General features: G+C 34.3%; 1 protein-coding gene across 2 annotated transcripts in view; it reads left to right on the top strand.

Moving 5' to 3' along the window:
* CNTN1 (contactin 1) overlaps nt 1-21,147 on the top strand; it is a 284,489-nt gene extending 263,342 nt beyond the window's left edge. For both annotated transcript variants that reach the window (XM_072654328.1, XM_072654329.1), the window contains 4 exons: nt 490-676; nt 14,983-15,095; nt 16,194-16,350; nt 18,745-21,147. In XM_072654328.1, coding sequence (XP_072510429.1) covers nt 490-676; nt 14,983-15,095; nt 16,194-16,350; nt 18,745-18,821 — 534 coding nt within the window. In that variant the 3' untranslated portion in view covers nt 18,822-21,147. The remainder of the gene's footprint in view (nt 1-489; nt 677-14,982; nt 15,096-16,193; nt 16,351-18,744) is intronic.
* Nucleotides 21,148-21,614: the final 467 nt, after the last annotated feature.

The following is a 21,614-nucleotide window of genomic DNA, read 5'->3' as shown; positions in this document are numbered from 1 at the left end:
GAAGCGAAATGAAACCATTGAAGATTTCTGAATAAGGGAGTGGCATGGTCACATTTAAGTTTTAGGAATTCAGTAAATGTGAGGTGAATGGATGGAAGAGGAAGAAGAGGAGGAAGACAACAAAAATAGGAAGAAATGCATGCTCTCATGGCAGCTGGGTAGGTTGTACAGTAATTGTGTATACATCCTTACCCCCATCACAAGAGCATGAATTGCTTTGTATCTTTCTTAGTATTTTGCAGGGTATGATGCTTGTTACATACAAAGGGTTAATAAATGTCTTCTGACATTTATGTGAGTGTAAGGTAGTATTCATACTATATGTTAAAAATAGATTATTGATAACAGACCTAATAACATATGGGACCAACTTTTTCAACCAACTCTAGGGGTTACAGTGCTTTCAGAAAATATCAGAAAGGATGTTTTATAATTGTTTGAAATATTTAAAGTGAATTTTAACAAAATACTGCAACTACACACTTACAGATTCGTTACTGGACTGCACAGGATAAGGAAGCTGCTGCACAGAGAGTTCAAGTCAGCAGTCAGGATTATTCTGCCAAACTGGAAAACTTGCTACCTGATATGCAGTATTCTGTGGAGGTTAGGGCCTATAACAGTGCAGGATATGGGCCACCCAGTGATGTGGTTGATGTCTATACAAGGAAAGCACGTAAGTATGGGTGTTTTAATTTTAAAATACCTGAATATAAAAGTTCATTTCATCACAATCTAGAATCCATCATGGGAAGAAATTTCATCTATTTTCCCCCAATATTGTCTTTATATTATCTGGATCATTTTATTTAACTAAGAAAGATAAAAAGAAAAAAGCCTTCTTTTACCAATTCTTATATGCCATTATGGAAATAAAATGAGCAACAAGCCAATTTTATAAAAGTTTGTCATTGAAAAACCTTCACAAGGTCTAAGTAGCTAAGTAATGCATGTTTGGAAACAACACTGTCGTAGAAATTGAGGCAAGCATACATTTATGGTAAAATAGGAGGAAAAAATACAGCCTAGCTCTCTTCCACAATTACTTAAACAATGATTAAATAAGAACACCAAATGGAGTAGTGACTGGGTAATCTGAGGAGAAACCATGGTGAGTTATTTGTTCAACCCAGGTCAGCACAGAGAGACAGCCAGGGAAGGAGTCTAGCCAGGAAGACAAATACAGCAATTCATCTAAAGCTGTATAATAAACAAGGAGCAGAAACAGAAGGCAGCAATCATGTTGCTCTGCCCTGGAACAAGACTGAAACTATTCTTCATTGTGTATAGCAATGCACAACTTGTAGTACAGTAAGTGCCTGATTCTGTGAATCTTGCAGGGAGCAAGAAGAGAACCATTCAATAACTGTGTTGCTTCTGTCCTTTAGCTGGATGCCAGATAGAGCACTGGCTTGTGTCTCTGAAGTGGTGACCTTCCAAGAGTGGGGGCCAGCAGTAGTCTACTGGAGCTCCAGTCATGGGCAAGCCTGACGTTGTGTCATCCTGACCCAAACTGATTTCCAGGTTTTGCAAAATTCAGACCAGGAGGACAGTGATCAGATTTTACCCTGTATCCAAAGAGTTACAGTTTTCTAGGTCACCTGAAATCCTTCAAGAACACAGCATTTAATAATAAGAGAAAGCAGTGGCAGGGCCCCAGAAAATATAGTTTCAGACCAAACAAGGCTCTAATATTCCTTCCATAAGTATTCAGATTCTGGCCTAAGCATGCAGATTTCAGGAAGTAAAGCTGAAAGAATGAATGAGCAATATGAACTATCATGAAAAAAAGAGATGCCCAACAAGTCAGAAGAGACTAACTGCCCAATATCTATGAGCAAAATCTTAAATAAAAAGACAAGTTGGTCACAAGGTTAAATAGAATTCTTAAAAGAAATAAAATTAGTTAAAGTCATATTATAAATGAAATGATATTTCTAGATGAAATAACTGGGAAAGAAATGAGAGGTCTAGAAGAGTGACTTGGAAGAATTTACGATCCATATACAAGTTAATCTAAGAGTTACAAAACACTATACATAGGTATTCAGATAAACTAAATAGAAGTTACTCCATGAGACAATATGAAATAAAATATTATCTCAAATTTTAAACACCTGACATGAAGGGAAAAAAGGAGAAAAAAATACATAGCAAGAAAGGGTTCAGATCCACACACACAATCAGGGTCACACACAAAATGTATAGTTACCACTATAAAAGAGAAGAGATCTTGGAATTTGATATCCAAAAAGATATAGGCTTATAACTTAGAATACCATATCCAGTGAAACTAATTATAATCTCATAGGTGGAAATGGATCTTTAATGAGATGAAGCACTTAAAGCATTTGTGATAAAGCACATATAGGGTTAGAAATAGAATAGTTAAATACAAGTGAGCAATCAGAAGTGACTTCATAAGAAGAAAGTATTTGCATTCTAATGGGGAAGATAATACAAATATCAACTCAGAACTCTAATGTTCTCATTTTAAAATCAGAATTTCATCCACAGTCATAGAGAGAGACAAAGACCCTGAAAGTGATTTTTATGATCTTAAAAGAAGGAAAAGAGAGAGCAAAAGGAATATACTTAGAAAAGAAATGGAAAGGAAGGAAGTTGAACTTCTATTTCATAAATCAGAGTGGTAAAGTAGAAGATGTATAAGATAAAGGTAGAAGAGGTTAAGGGATCGGGTGTCACTTGAGCTTTACTTTTATCTAAATTGGTCAAAGGAAGGTAGAATTTAGACAACAATAACACAGAGTTGACATAGAAATACATTCAGCTCAACAAAGAAATAGAAGGAATCTCTGTGAGTGGAGAAGGGAGCAAAAAGTTCCCTGTGATAGATTAATGGATTCTGGGAGGAATTCGTCATTAACAAAGTAAAATCCATTCTTAGGGGATGATTTGTGAAGGGACATTTAAAAGGAAAGGATGAAAGAATAAACACTTATTATTGGTGTCTGGGTGAGACGAAGATAATAGGGGTAAGGAAGCTGAAACAAATTGACTTAAACATAGATCACTGATGTTAAGTATATTCCTTTCTTGTTATCACCTTCTCTTTGATAAAGAAAGGGCAAAGAGAGGAAAATGTATAAGAGAATAGAATGGAGGAAAATAAATCATCGTAATCTGTGGGATAAACTCACCCATGAAACAGAAGAGTATGACACAATGGACTAGAATGTAGGATCCAATAAAATGCTGTCTTCAAGAAACATCCTTGAAACATAAAGACTTAGTTAAAATAAGGGGCAAAAGAAAAATTATTGTGTTTCATGATCTCAAACAAAGCAATATCGTAGGCAAATTGCTTAAAAGAGATAAACAGGGAAACTACATTATGATAAATTGCACCATAGATAAGGAAAGTATCCAACAGAAAAGTCCAGGAACCAGGAACAGAACTGAGAAAGGAAATGAAGGTCAGCCTGAGCCCCTCTCCAAATTGGAGCTCCCAGGACAGCCAATGGAAGAAAGAGGTACTTTACTGAAGGATGTTCCAGAGTGAGAAGGGCCCAAGATACTGAGGGTAGTTCCTACTGTGGCATAAAACCTCCTAAACAAGGGGAGAAAAGCAGAAATATTAAATACATCCAATACTGAGAAAAATGTAGTGAAATAATCTGAATAAAGGGTTATTGAAGAAAGGATTAAAATCAGTTGGAGACTGAAGTGTCTGCCATGTAGTAGGCATTTAATACATGCTTATTGACCTGACTTGAGTTAATCCTAAGGATCTGAAGGATCAAATAAGAAATTATAGAAATAATAGATAATTTCATTATAGAAAATTATAACAATGAGACAATATGATGGCATTTGCAAAATACCAACCAAAGCAGTCCTTAGGGGAAATGTTAGATTCACATCAAGATCAATTGATTGGGCAGACAAATAAAAAAAAGAAAAATAAAAAATTGAAAGACATAGCAGTATAGAAATTCTAAAGAATAAAAGTTTGAGAAAATCAGAAGTAAAAAATTGAAGTAATAAAACCACAAACCTTTGAAAAAATAAACTTTCATCTAATTTGACTTTTAAAAGAAGGAAGAAAACCAAACTGCCTTCATAAAAATGAAAAAAATGCACATAAAAAACGAATAAAGGCAATTATTAGAAACCATTTTTAAATTTATTTATTTTTAGTTTTCAACATTCATCTCCTCAAGATCTCCCCTCCCACCACCCAAAACACCATGCATTCTGATTGCCCCTTCCCCCAATCTGCCTTCTCTTCTATCACACCCCTCCTTTTCCTTACCCCATCTTCTCTCTTTTCTTGTAGGGCAAGAGAGATTCCTATACCCCATTACCTGTATTTCTTATTTCCCAGTAGCATGTAAAATCAATTCTCAACATTTGTTCCTAAATCTTTGAGCCCCAACTTCTCTCCCTTCCTCCCTCCCCAGCAATCTTTACTGAGAAGGCAAGCAATTCAATGTAGGCTATATATGTGTAGTTATGCAAAAGACTTCCACAATAGTCCTGTGGTGAAAGACTAACTATATTTCCCTCCATCCTATCCTGTCCCCCATTTATTCTATTCTCTCTTTTGTCCTTGTCCCTCCCCAAAAGGGTTTGCTTCTAATTACTCCCTTCTCCCATTTTCCCTCCCTTCTATCATCCCCTGCCCAGAGCCCACTTATCCCCTTCTTCCCTACTTTCCTGTAGTGTAAGATAGATTTTCATACCAAATTGAATGTGCATGTTATTCCTTCCTTAAGCCAAATGTGATGACAGTAAGCTTCACTTTTTCACTCTCACCTCCCCCCTTTCCTCCTCCATTGAAAAAGCTTTTTCTTGCCTCATCTATGAGAGATAATTTGCCCCATTCCATTTCTCCCTTTCTCTCCCAATACATTCCTCTCTCACCCCTTAATTTTATTTTGTTAGATATCATGCCTTCCTATTCAACTCACCCTGTGCCCTCTGTCTACATGGATATAATCCCTCCAACTACCGAAATATTCAGAAAAATCTTAAGAGCTCCAAATATTATGTTTCCATTTAGGAATGTAAACAGTTCAACTTCAGTAAGTCCAATATGATATCTCTTTCCTGTTTTCCTTTTCATGTTTCTATTGATTCTTGTGTTTGAAAGTCAGATTTTCTATTCAGCTCTGGTCTTTACATCAAGAATACTTGAAAGTCCTCTATTTCATTGAATGAACATTTTTTCCCCTGAAGTATCAATACTAAGTATTGCTGGGTAGGTGATTCTTGGTTTTAATCCTAGTTCCTCTGACTTCTAGAATATCATATTCAAACTCTTCAATCCCCTAATGTAGAAACTGCTAGATCTTGTGTTATCCTGACTGTATTTCTACAGTACTTGAATTGTTTCCTTCTGGCTGCTTGCAATATTTTCTCCTTGACCTGGGAACTCTAGAATCTGGTTACACTATTCCTGGGAGTTTTTCTTTTCAGATCTCTTTCAAAAGGTGATCAGTGGATTCTTTCAATATTTATTTTACCCTCTGGTTCCAGAATATCAGGGCAGTTTTCTTTGATAATTTCATGAAAGGTGATGTCTAGGCTCTTTTTTTTATCATGGCATTTAGGTACTCCCATGGTTTTTAAATTGTCTCTCCTGGATCTATTTTCCAGGTCAGTTGTTTTTCCATGAAATATTTCACATTCTCTTCAATTTTTTTCATTTTTTGGGTTGTTTTGTAATTTCTTGGTTTCTTATGAAGTCATTAGCTTCCATCTGCTCCATTCTAATTTTTAAAGAACTATTTTCTTCAATCAGCTTTTGAACCTTCTTTCCCATTTGACTAATTCTGCTTTTTAAAGCATTCTTCTCCTCATTGGCTTTTTGCTTCTCTTTTGCCAATTGAGTTAGCCTATTTTTCAAGGTGTTATTTTCTTCAGCATTTTTTGAGTCTCCTTTAGCAAGCTGTTTACTTGCTTTTCATGATTTTCTTGCATCACTCTCATTTCTCTTCCCAATTTTTCATGCACCTCTCTTACTTGATTTTCAAAATCTCTTTTGAGTTCTTCCATGACCTGAGACCATTGCAAATTTATTTTGGAGGTTTTGGATGAAGAAACCTTGACTTTGATGTCTTCCTCTAATAGTATGCTTTATTCTTCCTCATCAGAAAGGATAGAAGAAAATGATTGTTCACCAAAAAAGTAACCTTCTACATATAGTCTTATTTTTCCCCTTTTTTGGGCATTTTCTCAGCCAATTCCGTGACTTTTGAGTCCTTTGTCAACTGGAGCATATGCTCTAGGGACCTATAAGTTCTCAGTTCCTCCAAGATGGCACAATCAAAGGAGAGTAGTTTATTCCTCTTCTAGCCTGTGCTCTGGTCTGGGAGCAACCACAAGCTTTTCTGCCCAGGATCTGTGAGTAGGGTTCCCTCTCCACAACCTCCTCCAGCTGCACCAGGCCAGTGCTCCTCCTCACCCCAGGGCCACTACTCAGGGCTGAGATTAAGTTCAGATGCTTGATTCCTCCAGGGGCTTTAGGCTGAAGACTCCTAATAGACACTGCTGCCTCAGCCACTGATACCACCCTGGGGCAGAGACCAGACTGCATTCCCTTCTCCCCCAGGTGAAAAAGCTTTCTCACTTACCTTTGGACCTGTCTCTGGCATTTGTGGGCTGAGGAATCTGGGAACTTCAGCTGTTGCCTGGTCTTCCACACCATGAAACCTGCTTCAGTCCTGTCCCTGCCACTCCATTTGGCCAAGGCTGGGCTGTGCTCCATGGACTGCACTCCACTCTGAGCCCAGTGTGATAGGCCAGACCACCTTGGGCTGGAAATCTCTTTCACTCTGTTGTTTTGTGGCTTTTGCTGCTCTAGAATTTGTTTAGAGTCATGTTTACAGGTATTTTATGGGCTTTGGATGGGTGCTCTAGCAGGTCCCTCCTTCTACTCCACCATCTTAGCTCAACCCCCTAGAACCTTTTTTAAAGTATGTGCTCTAAAGTGTCAACTAAAATGTCATGGATGAATGCTTATAAAAATATAAGCTGCCTCAATTAACAATAAAAGAGAAAATTCAAATAACCCTATCTCAGAAGAAGAAAATGAAAAAAACAGTAACTGAACTCTGAAGGGGAAAAAAGGACTAGATGAATTTAGAAATCAATTTCACAAACTATCTAAAGGAAAATTATTTGCAATGTTACACAAATTTTTTCCCCAGAAATAGAAACAGAATGGATTATAGTCTTACCTTGACACAGACATTGTCTGGATAACCAGACACAGAAAAAATAGAAAGTGAATTGTCCTGAATGGATAATGATACAAAAATTTTAAACAAAATATTAGCAAAGAGGCCACAGCAACTCATCTAAAGGAGTAGGTGTGGTTTATATCAGGATTGCATGGTTGGTTAAGTAACAGGAAAAAATTAAATATATTTATGGCCACATTAATAACAAGAATTACTATATCAAAAATGCAGAAAAAAAAACTTTAGGAAAAATAGAAAATCACCGCAAAAACACAATAAATCATAGGAACAAGTGATCATGTTAAATAGTTTCTATGTAAAACCAAGAGCGAGCATTATATGTAATGAATATAAACTAGAATCCTTTGTAATAAGATTAAGAATAAAGCAAGGATGTTCATTGTTACCACTAATGCTTATTATAACTTTTGGAAAAGCAAGAAAAATCAGTTGAAATGATAAGTATAGGCAAAGAAGAAACAAAATTATTGCTTTTACAGATTACATAATGATGTTCTTAGAAAATCTTTTTGGAATTACATAAAAATTAACAGAAACAATTCATAACTTCAGTAGAGTTGTACATTATAAAATAAATTCACACGTTATCATCCTTTCTACATGTTATCAGTGAAACCTAGCATGAAGAAAGAAAATAAATTCTATTTCAAACAAATGGGCATCTAACTTGGAGATGAACTAAAGTCAAAATTCTGTCACAGAAGTTCATAGCTGTGTGACCCCTGTGTGGCATTTAACCTTTTTTTTTTTAGTTACAGTTTCCTCATACATACAATGAGGATAATAATAGCACCTACCACACAGGATTGGTGTGAGGATGAAAATGAGGTAACATGTAAAGTGCTTTGCAAACATTAAAATACTATTTACATGATAATTATTATTGTAGTTATGGCAATATATAAAATATCTGATAGTTAATATACTGAGTCACACAGCAAAAACAGATCTCAAATTACAATATAAAACAATAGCTATCAAAACTCTTTGGTATTCCTCAAAAAAAAGTGATCAATCAGTGGAATGAATTAACTATATTGAAGCAAATAAACTCCATAGCTAAACCCAATACCTCCAGCTACTGGGGCAAATACTTACTATTTGACAAAAATTCTTAGGAAAACTGGAAATTGGTCTGGCAGAAGTTAAACATCATCACTTCACATGAAATACCAAGTTTCATGTCACATGGATACATGAATTATGTATAAAAAGTCAGAACATAAGCAAATTGGAAGAAATTGAATTTTGGATCCACTCTATCCAAACAAAGGATCACCAGAAACAAAATGGGCAGTTTTAATTAAAGTAAAAATGTTTTGGACAAACAATACCAATAAAGTCAAAGCTAGAAATGAAACTGTTAAATAGGGAAAACATCTTTGCAGCAGCTTTCTCTGATAAAAATGTCATATGGTCAGAAATTATGAACAGGCAGTTTTCAAAAGAGGAAATACAAAATATCAAGAGCCATATGAAAAAATGTTCAGAATCATTAACAAGTAGAAAGATACAAATTAAAGCACCTCTAGAGCTCTACTCATTTCATTAGTAAATATGACAAAAAAAGAAAGTGACCAATGGAGGGACTAGGGGAAAACAGTCATATTAATACATTGTTGATAGAGTCATGAATTTGTACAGCCATTCTGGAAGGCAATTTGAAACACTAAATCTACTTACTGAGTAATAGCTAAACAAATTTATATATAATTGAATATTATTTTACCATAAAATTTATGAGCGTTTCAGTCAAACCTGGAAAGTCTTATATGAACTAATGAAAAGTCACATGAGCAGGAACAAGAAAATAATTTATATAAAAATAATAATATTGTAAAGAGAAACAACTTCAAAAGACTAAAGAACTCTGATCAATGCAGGGCCAACCATAATTCTATAGTATTAATAAAGCATGTTACCCACCTCACAGAAGGTGATATTCTCAGGATGTATAATGAAGCATTTATTTTTGGATATGACCAATGTGGGAATTTGTTTTACTTGACTAGATTTGTGATGTTTTTTGAACTTCTTTTTAGACCCAAACACCGGAACACAAATACAGAATAGAGAAAAGAAACAAAAATATGTCCTAAACTTAAATATTGGAATTTAAATATAAAGTAAGAAAGGGGGGAAAAGGCATGTTATATGCATAACAGATGAGGAGCATCTGTGTATAGTTGATGTGTATAGCATAAGAGAAGATTCAAAATATGTAACAATAAATTTTCATTTCAAGAAAGCCTGCATGATAAATACTACATGTTGTATTGAGAGCTGTCCATCTTTTCTTTGTTTCCCTGCAAGTTTTCTTTTGTTCTCTGTTGTGCACTTTTTTACTTTCTTTCTCCCCTTCTCGTCCCTGGCTAGAATTTAGTGTGGATGTTTCTCTATAGCTATAGATACATGCATACACACATACTTATATACACACACACATAGACATATACTTTCCCAAATTCTACTTGATCTTTGTTTTTATGTTTGTGCATATCTCTTATTTCCTATCCCTCTTGCCCCATCTACTTTACTTCTACCACTACCTTGCCCTATTACTTGCCTACCTCCCTCTAAGGATCCCACCCCTATCCTCACATTTGCTTAAATCTAAACACCCTTCTATAGCCCTCTATAACCTCTAACTTTACCCTCTCCTCTAGAGATCCCTCCCTTCTCCTTCCATTATCAATGATCTAAACACTTTTACCTTTTTTTTACCTTTTCCCTTTTCCCTCATGCTCCCCTCTAAAGATCTCTTCCTTGTGCTCTCCCCACTCCATATCCCCTTATGGTTTTATTTCTTCTGAATTTGGAAAACTTTTATACTTTTCTAAATATATGTGTGCGTTGTTCCCTCTTAAACCCACTCCTGATGAAAGTAGGTTACCAGAACTACCAGCCCTCCCCACACATCTAATTCCTCTGTGTCAGTTCTTCCTCTTGCACTTTATTTGTATAGAATAATTACTCTTTTTAGCTATTTCTAAATGGTTTTACTTTTTAAATTCATATCATACTCAGATTTTCCCTAATCTTTCTTGTGAGCGACTCAATTATTAATAAGAATCTCAGACATACATTTTACATCTTGCATATATAAAAAGTAAACAGTTTGTCCTTATTGAATCACTTATAATCAGTCTTTGTTATGTACCTTACATTTTCTTGGCTCTTGTATGTCAAATCTTTTATTAAGTTCAGGTGTTGTTGTTTTTTTTTAATAAAGTCTTGAAATTCTGACAGTTGATTAAATGTCCAATTTTTTTTCCATTCAGAATTATGCTTAACTTTCCTGGGTATAATATTTTCATCTAGAGCTAGAGTCTTCAAAACATAGTGTTCCAAGGCCAATGGTCCTTTAATGTGTCCACTGCTAGGTCTTGTGTGATTCTAATTGGCACCATCATATTTCAAGTGTTTCAATCTTGATGCTTTTAATTCTTTATCCTTGAGCTGAGGTTTCAGAATTTGACTGTAATATTCCTATGAGTTTTCCTCATAGAATCTCTTTTAAGTGGTGATTGATGGATTTTTTTCTATTTCTACTGTCCCCCCCTCCCCCTTGTTTTAATGCTTCAGGTCAATTTTCTTTAATTATACTTGTGTTATTGTATTAAGATTCTTTATGTGATCATAGCTTTCAGTTAGTCCAATTATTTTTATGTTTTCTCTTCTTGATCTATTCTCCAAATCTTTTGTTTTCTTATAAGATATTTTACTTTTACTTCTATTTTTTCATTATTTATATTTTGTTTAGTTATTTCTTGATCTCTTACAATTTAGCCGATTTTGCCTTGCCCAATTCTAATTTTCAAGGTGTCATTTTCTTCCTTAAGATTCTGGATTTTCTTTTCTGATTGGATGACTTTCCTTTCATAATCTTCTTGTTTTTCTTGGATCATTCTTTGTATTTTTGGTTTTTCCTCCATCTCTGTCATTTGATTTTTAAAGTCTTTTAAAAGATCTTCCATGAATTCTTTTTGGACAGTTGACCATTTGACAACCCCTTCAATATCCTCCACTGAAGGTGAACCTGGATCATCCCTATTCCCCTAATAGCTTTCTGTGGTTGAATTCTTTCTCCTTAGCCTGTGCATTTTTTTTTTTTGGTGGTAATAGCTTAATTTTTGTAATCACTTCTAGCCTTGGTGTACGGGGGATGGTGCCTCTTTTCCTCAGATATTCAGTTCTCCCCTCTAGCTTGGTACCAAAACCAAAACCTTAATCTCTTGTAAGTGCCCACAGCCAGGGGCTTTCTGCTCCACTGCTTCTACACTCACTCAGCTGTGTTCTTTCCTTCTTGCCCTGGCCGCTATTCACAGAACAGCTGGGTCTAGTGTTCCTTGTCAGCAGAGGTTCCCTTCATCTTCCCCAGCTCAGAAGTCCAAGTCCCCTCACCGTGGATTTGGGTGGGGGGGAGTTCCTCTGGCTGGGGCAAAGGCAGCCTCTCAGACCAAGCTAAAGCAGACTGTAGCCTGGAGGTGTTTACTCTTCATAGGGACCAATCTTAGTCCTGAGATTGTTTTTCTGATCTTCTCAAATTGTCCCCGTTGTGCCCCTATTCTTATTTATTTTTTCTCACATTTTGTTCGCCTTAAGGTACTATTTTATCTCTTTTGTGGGGGAAAATCTCTTTCTAACCTACTCAGCCATCTTCCCAGAATCCTCTGCCTAGATTTGTTTTTTAAAAATGTCTTTATATGTGTGGTTTTTTTTTTCCAGTTAAGATGGGGGAAGGTAGAAGGGGAAATTAGAGGCAGGGTTCAAACAAAAATGTTTGTCCTTTACTCTCAAAGAGACCATGACATCAGGGGAGTAATGCTATAACATGCAAGTGTAGTGGATTTTAATGAATTCATTCTGTGGAACGACACCAGTCTCACTTTCTCCTCCAGAGCCATCTGGGTCCAGTGGCCAGATATAGATCAGGACAACTGAAAATGGCCCAGATTGCAGTGGGGGACCTTGGCCTTTTCAAACTAAGGTCTTTAACAAGCCTCCATCTGACTGAGGCAACAGCCATTCAGTGATTAAAGAATGAAAAGAGAAGGCCTTACGAGTATGAAAGCTTTGAAAATTAAATGCTGAATTTGTTATGTACTTGAAAAGCAATTTTTACAAGATTCACATTTAAATATTTTTTCTTTCATTTATTGTAAAGAAATGCTTATTTGAATCAGTGTTTGTCAAATTCATAATAAAAAAAGAAAATTATTAAATGAGCCTAGATGATTTAGACTAAAAGAGACTAATGACCATCTCATCCACCCCCTCATTTTGAAGATATGGAAACTGAGGCTCATAAAAGAGTTCAATGTCTGTAGTTTTCCCTTGCTCTTCCCATGTGACAAGCCCTTCTTCTATGCTTGCCACATATTTGATGACATCCTTTACACCTATTGGTTACATGTTGCAGCCTGTTCACACCAATTTTGGCATTTTGATCTACTTACTCAAATGCTTTATCATAACCAAAAAACAGTAAACACAATGAGATCTTATAGGGTTGACATCTTTCAGTTACTTGGGTGTGGTAAACAGGTGGTTCATTCCTGAATATGTCATTTAAGAAAGTCTACTTGTCCCCTACTAATTTGTTCAACCAGGATACTTTTACTTTATATAGGTGTGAAAATTTTTTTTATAGATGAGAGAGTAAGCACAGGCTTTACTGATATTCTCTTGACTACCTTTTAAAGTGTTAGTAAGATCTAAGATTTTCATAATAGAATAGTTTCAGGAGTTTGAATCCTATCTCAGACATATTCTAGCGGTGTGACTCTAAACCAAGCATATACATATGCTAGAATTATACTATTTCAGTCTCAGTCTCCTCATCTAAATATTGGATTAATAATAGTACCTACCTCACAAGGTTTTTATGAGATTCATATGAGAGAACTCATGTGAAGTGCTTGATAAACTTTTAGGAACATTTAAATTATTATTATTGTTATAATTATTTTCATCTCCTATATTTTCCCTCCCTTCAGTTATCATGGAATTCCATATTGCCCTTATAACTATGTTACCTCCAGAACCAATATGCATTTTATGTTTCCTTTTCTATCCATATTTTTTCTTTTTATATCTTTGTTCCTTTTGTACTATTTCTACCTCCTTGTTGAGGAGCATCTCAGAGATGTTGACCTGAAAGTTTTGTTTACAAAGGCAAACAGGCTAAAATCATTTTTGTTTATTCCCTTAAAGCTAGCAGTTACATGAAAATGGAGCCAGAAAGAAACTTCTGACTGACTAATACAGGAATGAACACACTTAAATCTCTTTTAGGACAATCCAAGGATGTCTGTGTCCTTCAGATTTATGGTCTCTATATGAGTTTAACTCTACCATGAGAAAGAAATTTTCTTAATTGAGTAAGCTGTAAATAAGATAAGAGAGTTGACAAAGCATCAATTGAAATTATGACTCAGAATATCTGTGATTTCTTTACCATTAATATATCCTAGCATAGTATATGTCCACAAAATATTAAGATAAGGAAAAGGTCCTATTAATCAAGATAGTGTCTCGACTTAAATGTCTCATAAAGAATGCTAAGTCAGATCCATCTGGCTTTGTTGACATAAGAAGAGATATTCTCTGTGTTTACTTTGAGAACAAAGAGGCTGTCAGGTTCAGGCTCTTCTGTTGATTTATTAATTCAGACTCTGGCCCTTATTAAAGTTCAAAAATGATATTAAATGATTATCAGAGACTAGGTTCAAATGTGGTGCTTTTACCTCTATTAACATTAATATTATTTCTTAATAACTGGGGAATATAATGTGAACTCAGAATTTTGGTGAAAAAATTAATTGGAACAATATCAATGTTTTTACTCTCCAATACTCTCTTTCTTCTGTTCACTGATTTTTCTTATGGTCATAAGGTCATATGATTCATATGATCTTTTCACTACCTTTCCTTTTCCTTTTCTTTTTCCTGATTCTCTAACTGCAGATATTCTAATAGAGTTTCTAAATCCCACTCTGATCACCCCCCCCCCCTTTACTGTATGCACAGATTATGGAAATTAAGGACACAATTTAAGGTCAAAGCACTAGTAAGACAACTAACCAGACATATTGACAGGAAGCAGAGCACTGGAGCAAATACCTTAAGAAATATATAAATATATGTATGTATCCCCATTCCATGAATACTTTCTGTTATTACTAAAGAGTAAAATCATGCTTCTGGAATTCATAAATCAACAAGCATTTATTAAGTGCCTACCATGTTCCAGGCAATGGGCTAAGCCATAAATGAAGCAACTTGTCCTTATAGAGCATAAATTCTATAGTGGAAGTTATAAGTATATATGAAATATTAAAAGTAATTTAAGAAACTAGAATCTTAGATTATAAAGATCTTATTATAAACCTTAGGAAGTACTTTTAAGGTAAAAAAAAGCACTGGTAAATGTTATTTTTAATAATCAGTGCTATTTGACAAGGTAGGAAAGCTATAAGCATGTAGTAAGGCAATAATAAGAGATAAAACATAGATTGTTTCATAGAAGCTTGGAGCTTCTGAGTAAAATGAATGGGAAAAAAGATTAATTTATCTCTTTATCCTAGCCTACAGGATCGTGTGGAGTACCTTTCATGACCATTTCACCTTTCTGTCAAAACCATCTTCCATATTGAATGCTTATGTTTGGCATTATACAATGAATAAATTATACATTACAATGATGCCAGCTGAGATAACTACTAATTTCATGTTAATATTTTCCCCCCAGCCCCAAGTCAGCCTCCAAGGATTATTAGTTCAGTAAGGTCTGGTTCAAGGTACATTATCACCTGGGATCATGTCAGAGCAATGTCAAATGAATCTACAGTAACAGGATATAAAGTAAGTAAAAGAGGGACAGATAATTTCTTCCATACTCCTCCACATCTGCTTTTGGCTCAGTTGGGAATAAGCACATAAAAGGAAAAGATAACTCAAGTCTAATTTCTTTCTCATGCAAATTTTTATCTTGCATGGGGAAACTGGCAATTGATATTTTTCTTGCTTCAACAAAATCCAGAGAATTTGCTAGTTCCAGTCTCAGAGTAGAACTTCAATTGAAATTAGTACTACAACATGCATTGAAATTAAAAAGAATTTTGAGAAAATTATTGGGCAGTTCTTTAGCATACATACATATGCAAGATGGATGGAATAGCTCCAAATGTTTCTTAGTTATTAGTGAGAGAGAATTTTGTAGTTTAGCGGTTTCGAACCCAGCAATGATAAAGTGTCACTAATGTTTGCATAACTATAGGGAAGCCTTGGATGGATTGAGGTACTACCTCTAAATCAATAAAAATAAGAAAAGATTATTTCCATATATCCCCAGCTAATAGTCCTCCTAAGATGCCCCACTTACCCATAGGCAGAGTGATAAAGAAAAGTATAAAAATAATCTCTAATCCTTTGTGAAAGTCCTAGCTTTATATTTAAAGGGGGAAAATCCTCCTGTACCTTTAGTTTGAGGTGGGAAAATTATAAAATTCAGTTGTAATAGATATTACTGGACCACGCAGAACCAAAGGAAAAACCTTATTCTTGGAATTATATAAAATGTTATTATACTTTTTTCTCATGAAATACAGCTATGAATTTGAAAAGTTTAATGAAAAGATCAATTGTGTGAGAAATTTTTTTTCTGTTTTCAAATGTATAGAAAGCTAGTCTTAGAACCAGAATGATGTGGTAATAAATCCACCTTGAAAACATATTGTGTATATGGCACTGGGCAAGTCACTTAACCTCTCAATGCCCTAGGAAACTCTCCAAGACTATACATGGTAGGAAAGGTGGAGGACCTCATTGGTGGAAGGAGTTAGCTCATCTTGTAGTTCCCTATACTAATGAAATCATAGCTTTGGTACCTATTCCTACCCCTATCCCTACACCTCAGGAAAATGTTACTCATTAACTTCACATATTCTGGTACTTTACAAGGTGCTCTACAGACCTGATGGCGAACATGAGGGCAAGTTATATTCAACTCATAAGCATTCAATAGAGGTCCCAATCCCCAGAGATGGAGAGTATATTGTGGAGGTTCGAGCACATAGTGATGGAGGAGATGGAGTGGTATCACAAATTAAAATTTCAGGTATGCATGTCATTTTGTTAACATTAGGATTAAAATACTGATGTCATAATTCCCAAAGTATACTGCTTACTCTCTGGAGCATTACAGTAACAGATTCTCTAAGTGGACTGAAATGTTTAAAAACCCTTAGAACATTCCTAAAATTGTGTGGCTTACTGAGGGACAACTGGGATCTACCTTTTTAGATTTTATCCAAAATATGTCCTTCCATTAGAAGGACACAGGGAACCCCTAAGAAGTATCCAAAATAACATAAGTATATGCACAACCTAACATATCTAGAATTCACTAACAAATTAATAAAAGAATTGTTTCATTATGGTAAAGTTTAAGTCCTTTATCCCTAAACAATATGAATCAACAGTAGTGACTTAGCAATAAGCATTGCTTATCTCCAAGTATATGCCATGGACAGTTAAATATTTGCTGTCCTTAACAAATCCACCAGGACCAACTTGGCACATTTGTCTACACCCTCAATTTTGGAAGGTTCTTTGGGGATTTAGATTCAAACTTTGGCCCTTCAAGGGTGTTCCCCAATGCCTTGTGTAAAGAGTTTCTTAAACACTTTTAAAGTGCACATGACACAATTTTTAATGGTCTCTTAAATGTCATGTAAAGAGTACCAACACAGCTTTTAAACAATTCTGAAATTAATAGTCTGGTTTTATTTTTTAAAATTAAGCTTTATTAATTTTTCCTTTGATTTTCAGAATATTTCCTTTGTTGGTTTAGAGTTGGTTTGTTGCTGTTGTTATTGGTTTGGGGTTTTTTTTTCCCACTAACTGGTGCTTGATGTTTTCTAATTTTTTTTAGTTGTATATCCAAATTAATGATTTGTTCTTTAGTTCTTTTGTTGATTTAGAAATATAAAGTTTCTCCTAAGAACTTCTTTAGGTATAACACATAAATTTGGTAATATTGTCTCATGTTTGTCATTTTGGGGATCAGATTTTCCTTTATTTCCAAAATTTATTATCTGATCCACCAGTTCTTTAAAATTTAGTTTCCAATTAATTTAGAATTTTTCTTCAAATGCCCTTCTGAAGGGATGTTATTGTGGGTCCTTTGACTTCAGAACTAGTGCCATTACCCTAAAAGTTATATTTATTCAGTTTTTCAGCCAAGTCAAGATATGTGTACATTTTGAAGTGTTACACAGAGGCAAAATATTCACTTTCCACATGACATGTTTTCTCTATTTAAAATGACTTGTGATTAAAACTAATACCATAAAACATTACTTAGTTATCTGTCCTTTGTATGTCCATCTACTCTTTTTGTGCTTACTGCATATTTGTTGTTGGAGTCTCTGGGGATGTCTGAGCATAGCAGCACTTGCTTGCAGTCTCCACTACTGTTAGATTATTCCATAAAAATAGAATGTTGTGTAGTTTACATAAATTAGCTAATAATTAACTAAATTTAGTACACAGTGCTGTGGGGCTGACTCAGTTCATAGGGACATATCCAATCACTGGGCAAACAAGATAGGTTTTAGGTTTTAAACAAAAAAAAGCAAGGAATAATTGACACTTACAATTGTAAACCAAGTAGTCTTGGATGATTTTCTCAAGGGAGGAATCAAAAGCTTCATAATGATGTGTATGTTTCTCCATCTATATGCTTTCCCATTCCAACTTATATTTGTGAAGTGCTAACATAGAGCCTGAAAAACCTTTACATATATGAATATCAAATAAAGGCCTTACTTACTAATATAACCATTCATAATTATAAATAGTTATATATTATGTGTATATATGACATTATATATACATATATATTATGCCAATGGATATCAATTTATATTCCTGAGAGGTAGGTAACATTTGTCAACTACAATTCTAAGCAAAACCATATCCTACTTATGATAAGAAAGAGGTATTGAACTACAGATACAAGACATCATAGAAATCATTCATTGCATTAGTACAAAATTGGTTGTGAAGGGGTAGCTAGGTGGTGCAGTGGATAAAGCACCAGGAATCAGGAGGACCTGAGTTCAAATCTCACCTCAGACACTTGACACCCACTAGCTGTGTGACCTTGGGCAAGTCACTTAACCCCAGTTGCCTCATCCTGGGTCATCTTCAGTCATCCTGATGAATATCTTGGTTACTGGATTCAGATGGCTCTGGAGAAGAAGTGAGGCTGGTGACTTCTCTCACTCAAAACAAAGTCAAGTGCAAGTCATGTCATTATTTCTCTGATGGCATGGTCTTCTTTGGCAACAAAGGATGAACATACACACACAAAGTTGGTTCTCATACACACTGGTAAGAGGATGGTTTGAAAGGTGCCATTTAATGTTCAGGATTTCCCTCATTGTGGATTGAATTATTATGATACCTATTAACTAATCACAAATAACAAGCCATGTTTACTTTTTAGGTGCATCTGAAGTTTCCCCGAGTCTCTTTGGCTTATTGCTGCCTGCCTTTGGCATCTTAGCTTTTTGGGAATTCTGATTGTAGTGGATATCTGCTATCAATGTACAGCTGTGAATGCTCTTCAAATCTTTAAGGACTACCATTCTTTCTGATTCCTGTGGCACTATCCTAAGCCAAGTCAATTATATATTTACAAAATTTCCCTGCTGGATTACAGTAAATTCAAGAACTGAGGTATCCAGGAATCCATTCATCTTTGGGATGTATACAAAATGATTTTTAACTTGTTACAATATGCCTTATAAAACTCAAACTGATTTGTGGCAGTTGCATGATTTGGTCAATACAGCAAATTAATTGTTAACATCCACTAATATAGATTGTATAGTAAGAGTAAAATCACCATCCAAGGGTGCTTTAATAAGTTGTGAAGTATACTAGCGATTGAAACAATTTACGTGATAAATGTTAAGAATAACTTGGTATGTTTGTATTCTATATGTTTTGTGTCTATTTTAGAATGGCCATATCATTCATGATACTTTGTTTTTAGAGGTACAGTCAAAGCAAAACATTTAATTCATCTTGTAGAGCTTTCCCCACCCTAGAAATACACATTTGAATATTTTAAGTATTTTGAAAGTAGTTCAATTACGAAATCTTTTCAGTGAAAGTATATACATTTAAATTGTCTAATAGCATTGGATTTTTAAAAATAGAGTGGTTTTCTAAATAACAGATAATTTGTATATTTTTTGTCATACTGATGATAAATTCTACTTTCAAGTTATTTCATTTTATGAAATCTCAATTCTATTTTTTAACTAAAATTTTAGTTAACCTTTTCATTCGTATGTGGAATTCTGATTTTGAATTACTAAATGTTTTCATTCATTTTTTTAAAGATGTGAAAGAAGACAGAATGAATAAATGTTATTCATTAGAAGCACAAAAAGGAATCAGGTTACAATGATTTAATAATATTATGTTTTCTTTTTAATCCTTCATTCCCAAGTATTACCTTCCTTTAGTCAAGGTAAGAATTTAGGCAATTAACTTTGGGTGTGAAGGGCTTTAAGTATTCTCTAAAATGATTTCTAAGAAAATTTCCCACTTTGATGGAATACTGAAATAAAAAAGACTAAGGGGCACCAAATCAACAGAGCAATATTTGTTTTGTTTTTGCTTCTTAAGAATAAATGAACTTGGACATCTAGAAGTAGCCAATAATGTTTATGTTCTGACTGTGTCTATCAAGAGTTTTTGTCAATGAGTTTTTATAGATTGTGAGGGGAAAAAAGAGCATTCTTTTATTTACCTTGGTAGGCTCAAAATATTGAGTGTGAATGTTGAAGAAACTCACTGATAATGAATCAAGTTTCTCAAGTAATAGAGCTTCAAGAACAATAAAAGCTCTGAATCATATTTTACTAGCATATCCTTACTAGCTAACTAAACATAGAGTTTATCTTTCTAGGATGCGTTAAACGGTCATTAAAAATATTTATAAGAAGTGAGATTAGATCTATAACTACTTTACACCTCTTTCTTTAAATTGTATAAGTTTTGTACTATATATTTAAATGTAAATGTTAAAGTCTTCATTATAACAATAGTAACATTGTATTCATTTGCTTCTAAGTCTTTGTTATTAGATACTTTTTAATAAAATAGGTAAAATGGATAATTTCCCACAGAGAGACCCAGAAATTTTAAGATTACTACTAAGTTGCACAAAACATAAAACTGGTTGGGAGAGAAAAACATCTTCATATCTAAGAAAAATTAATACTCTGTAAACTTTTTGCACACGTTTAGTTTTTTTTTTAATTCTCTCTGGATTTTCTTATTCGTATGTGACCCATTTGGACATTTTTATATAATCAACAGTACATTCTTTTGTTTAATACATGCTTGCTTGCCTTTTTCCTTTCCTGATATATGATGGTAAGGAGCAAAACTGTTTAGTTTTTTTTTTTTTTTTTTGCATGGAGTGATTATGAAAGGTAAAGGAAAACAAAGAATTTAGAGATTTAAAAGATTATTGTAAAGATTGACTAGTTCACAATAGCTCACATAATGATCATGTAACTTCGCTTTATTATTGTTTCACAAAATTATGCCAATTTAATTGTGATCTTATGTTTGAACCACTGTCAACCAAACTAATGTATTATCTGTTTTAAGACACAAGGTTCTTAATTAACGTTTATATAGATATAAACATATTTGTTGTTTCTTTATATTTCAGATGATATTCATAGTTTATTTGATATTGATGATGCCTGAGAATTTTTTTTATTTTTTATCATTTTTTCAATTGAGTAGACTAAGACTGTGCTTTGTCCTTTCTATGAATGGAAAATAAATTATAATGAAATAAATGTATTATTGTTACCCAAGATGTAACAGCAGTCCTTTCATTTAATTTTGATAAGCTGAAAATTAATTGTTTAGAATTGTCTCATTAGAATTGTTGTCTCATTACAATTTTAGTGATGACAGCTTTAAAATCTGATTTTATGAAATTTGAAGGGTTTTACAGAGCAAGTGTATGTGCGCTCACACATGGGTGCATGTGTGTTTTCCCCATACAAAGTACCAAATACAATGTCTTCAACATTAGAGTCTTGCATGATTAATAACTAATGGTTCTTGATCTCATCATAACAGTGATGGAATCATCCATTTCTATGATGTGCACCATGTATCTGTATCTGCTTCTTTCAAGCTGTACAAAGTTCATTAATAGCTTCAAAAAGTGATCTCAGTCCTGCTCTGCTTTATTCTGCTCTGATGGATGACATGTACTGTCAGGGTTCCTGCTTCCTCTTTCTCTGAGTAAACACTTCTTGGACAAAGTCTTTCCAA

The sequence above is a fragment of the Notamacropus eugenii genome, chromosome 3 (assembly GCF_028372415.1).
Source record: "Notamacropus eugenii isolate mMacEug1 chromosome 3, mMacEug1.pri_v2, whole genome shotgun sequence".
Taxonomy (NCBI): Eukaryota; Metazoa; Chordata; class Mammalia; order Diprotodontia; family Macropodidae; genus Notamacropus; species Notamacropus eugenii.
Note: the sequence above shows the minus strand (reverse complement) of the source record. Positions and strands in the feature narration are given on the sequence as shown.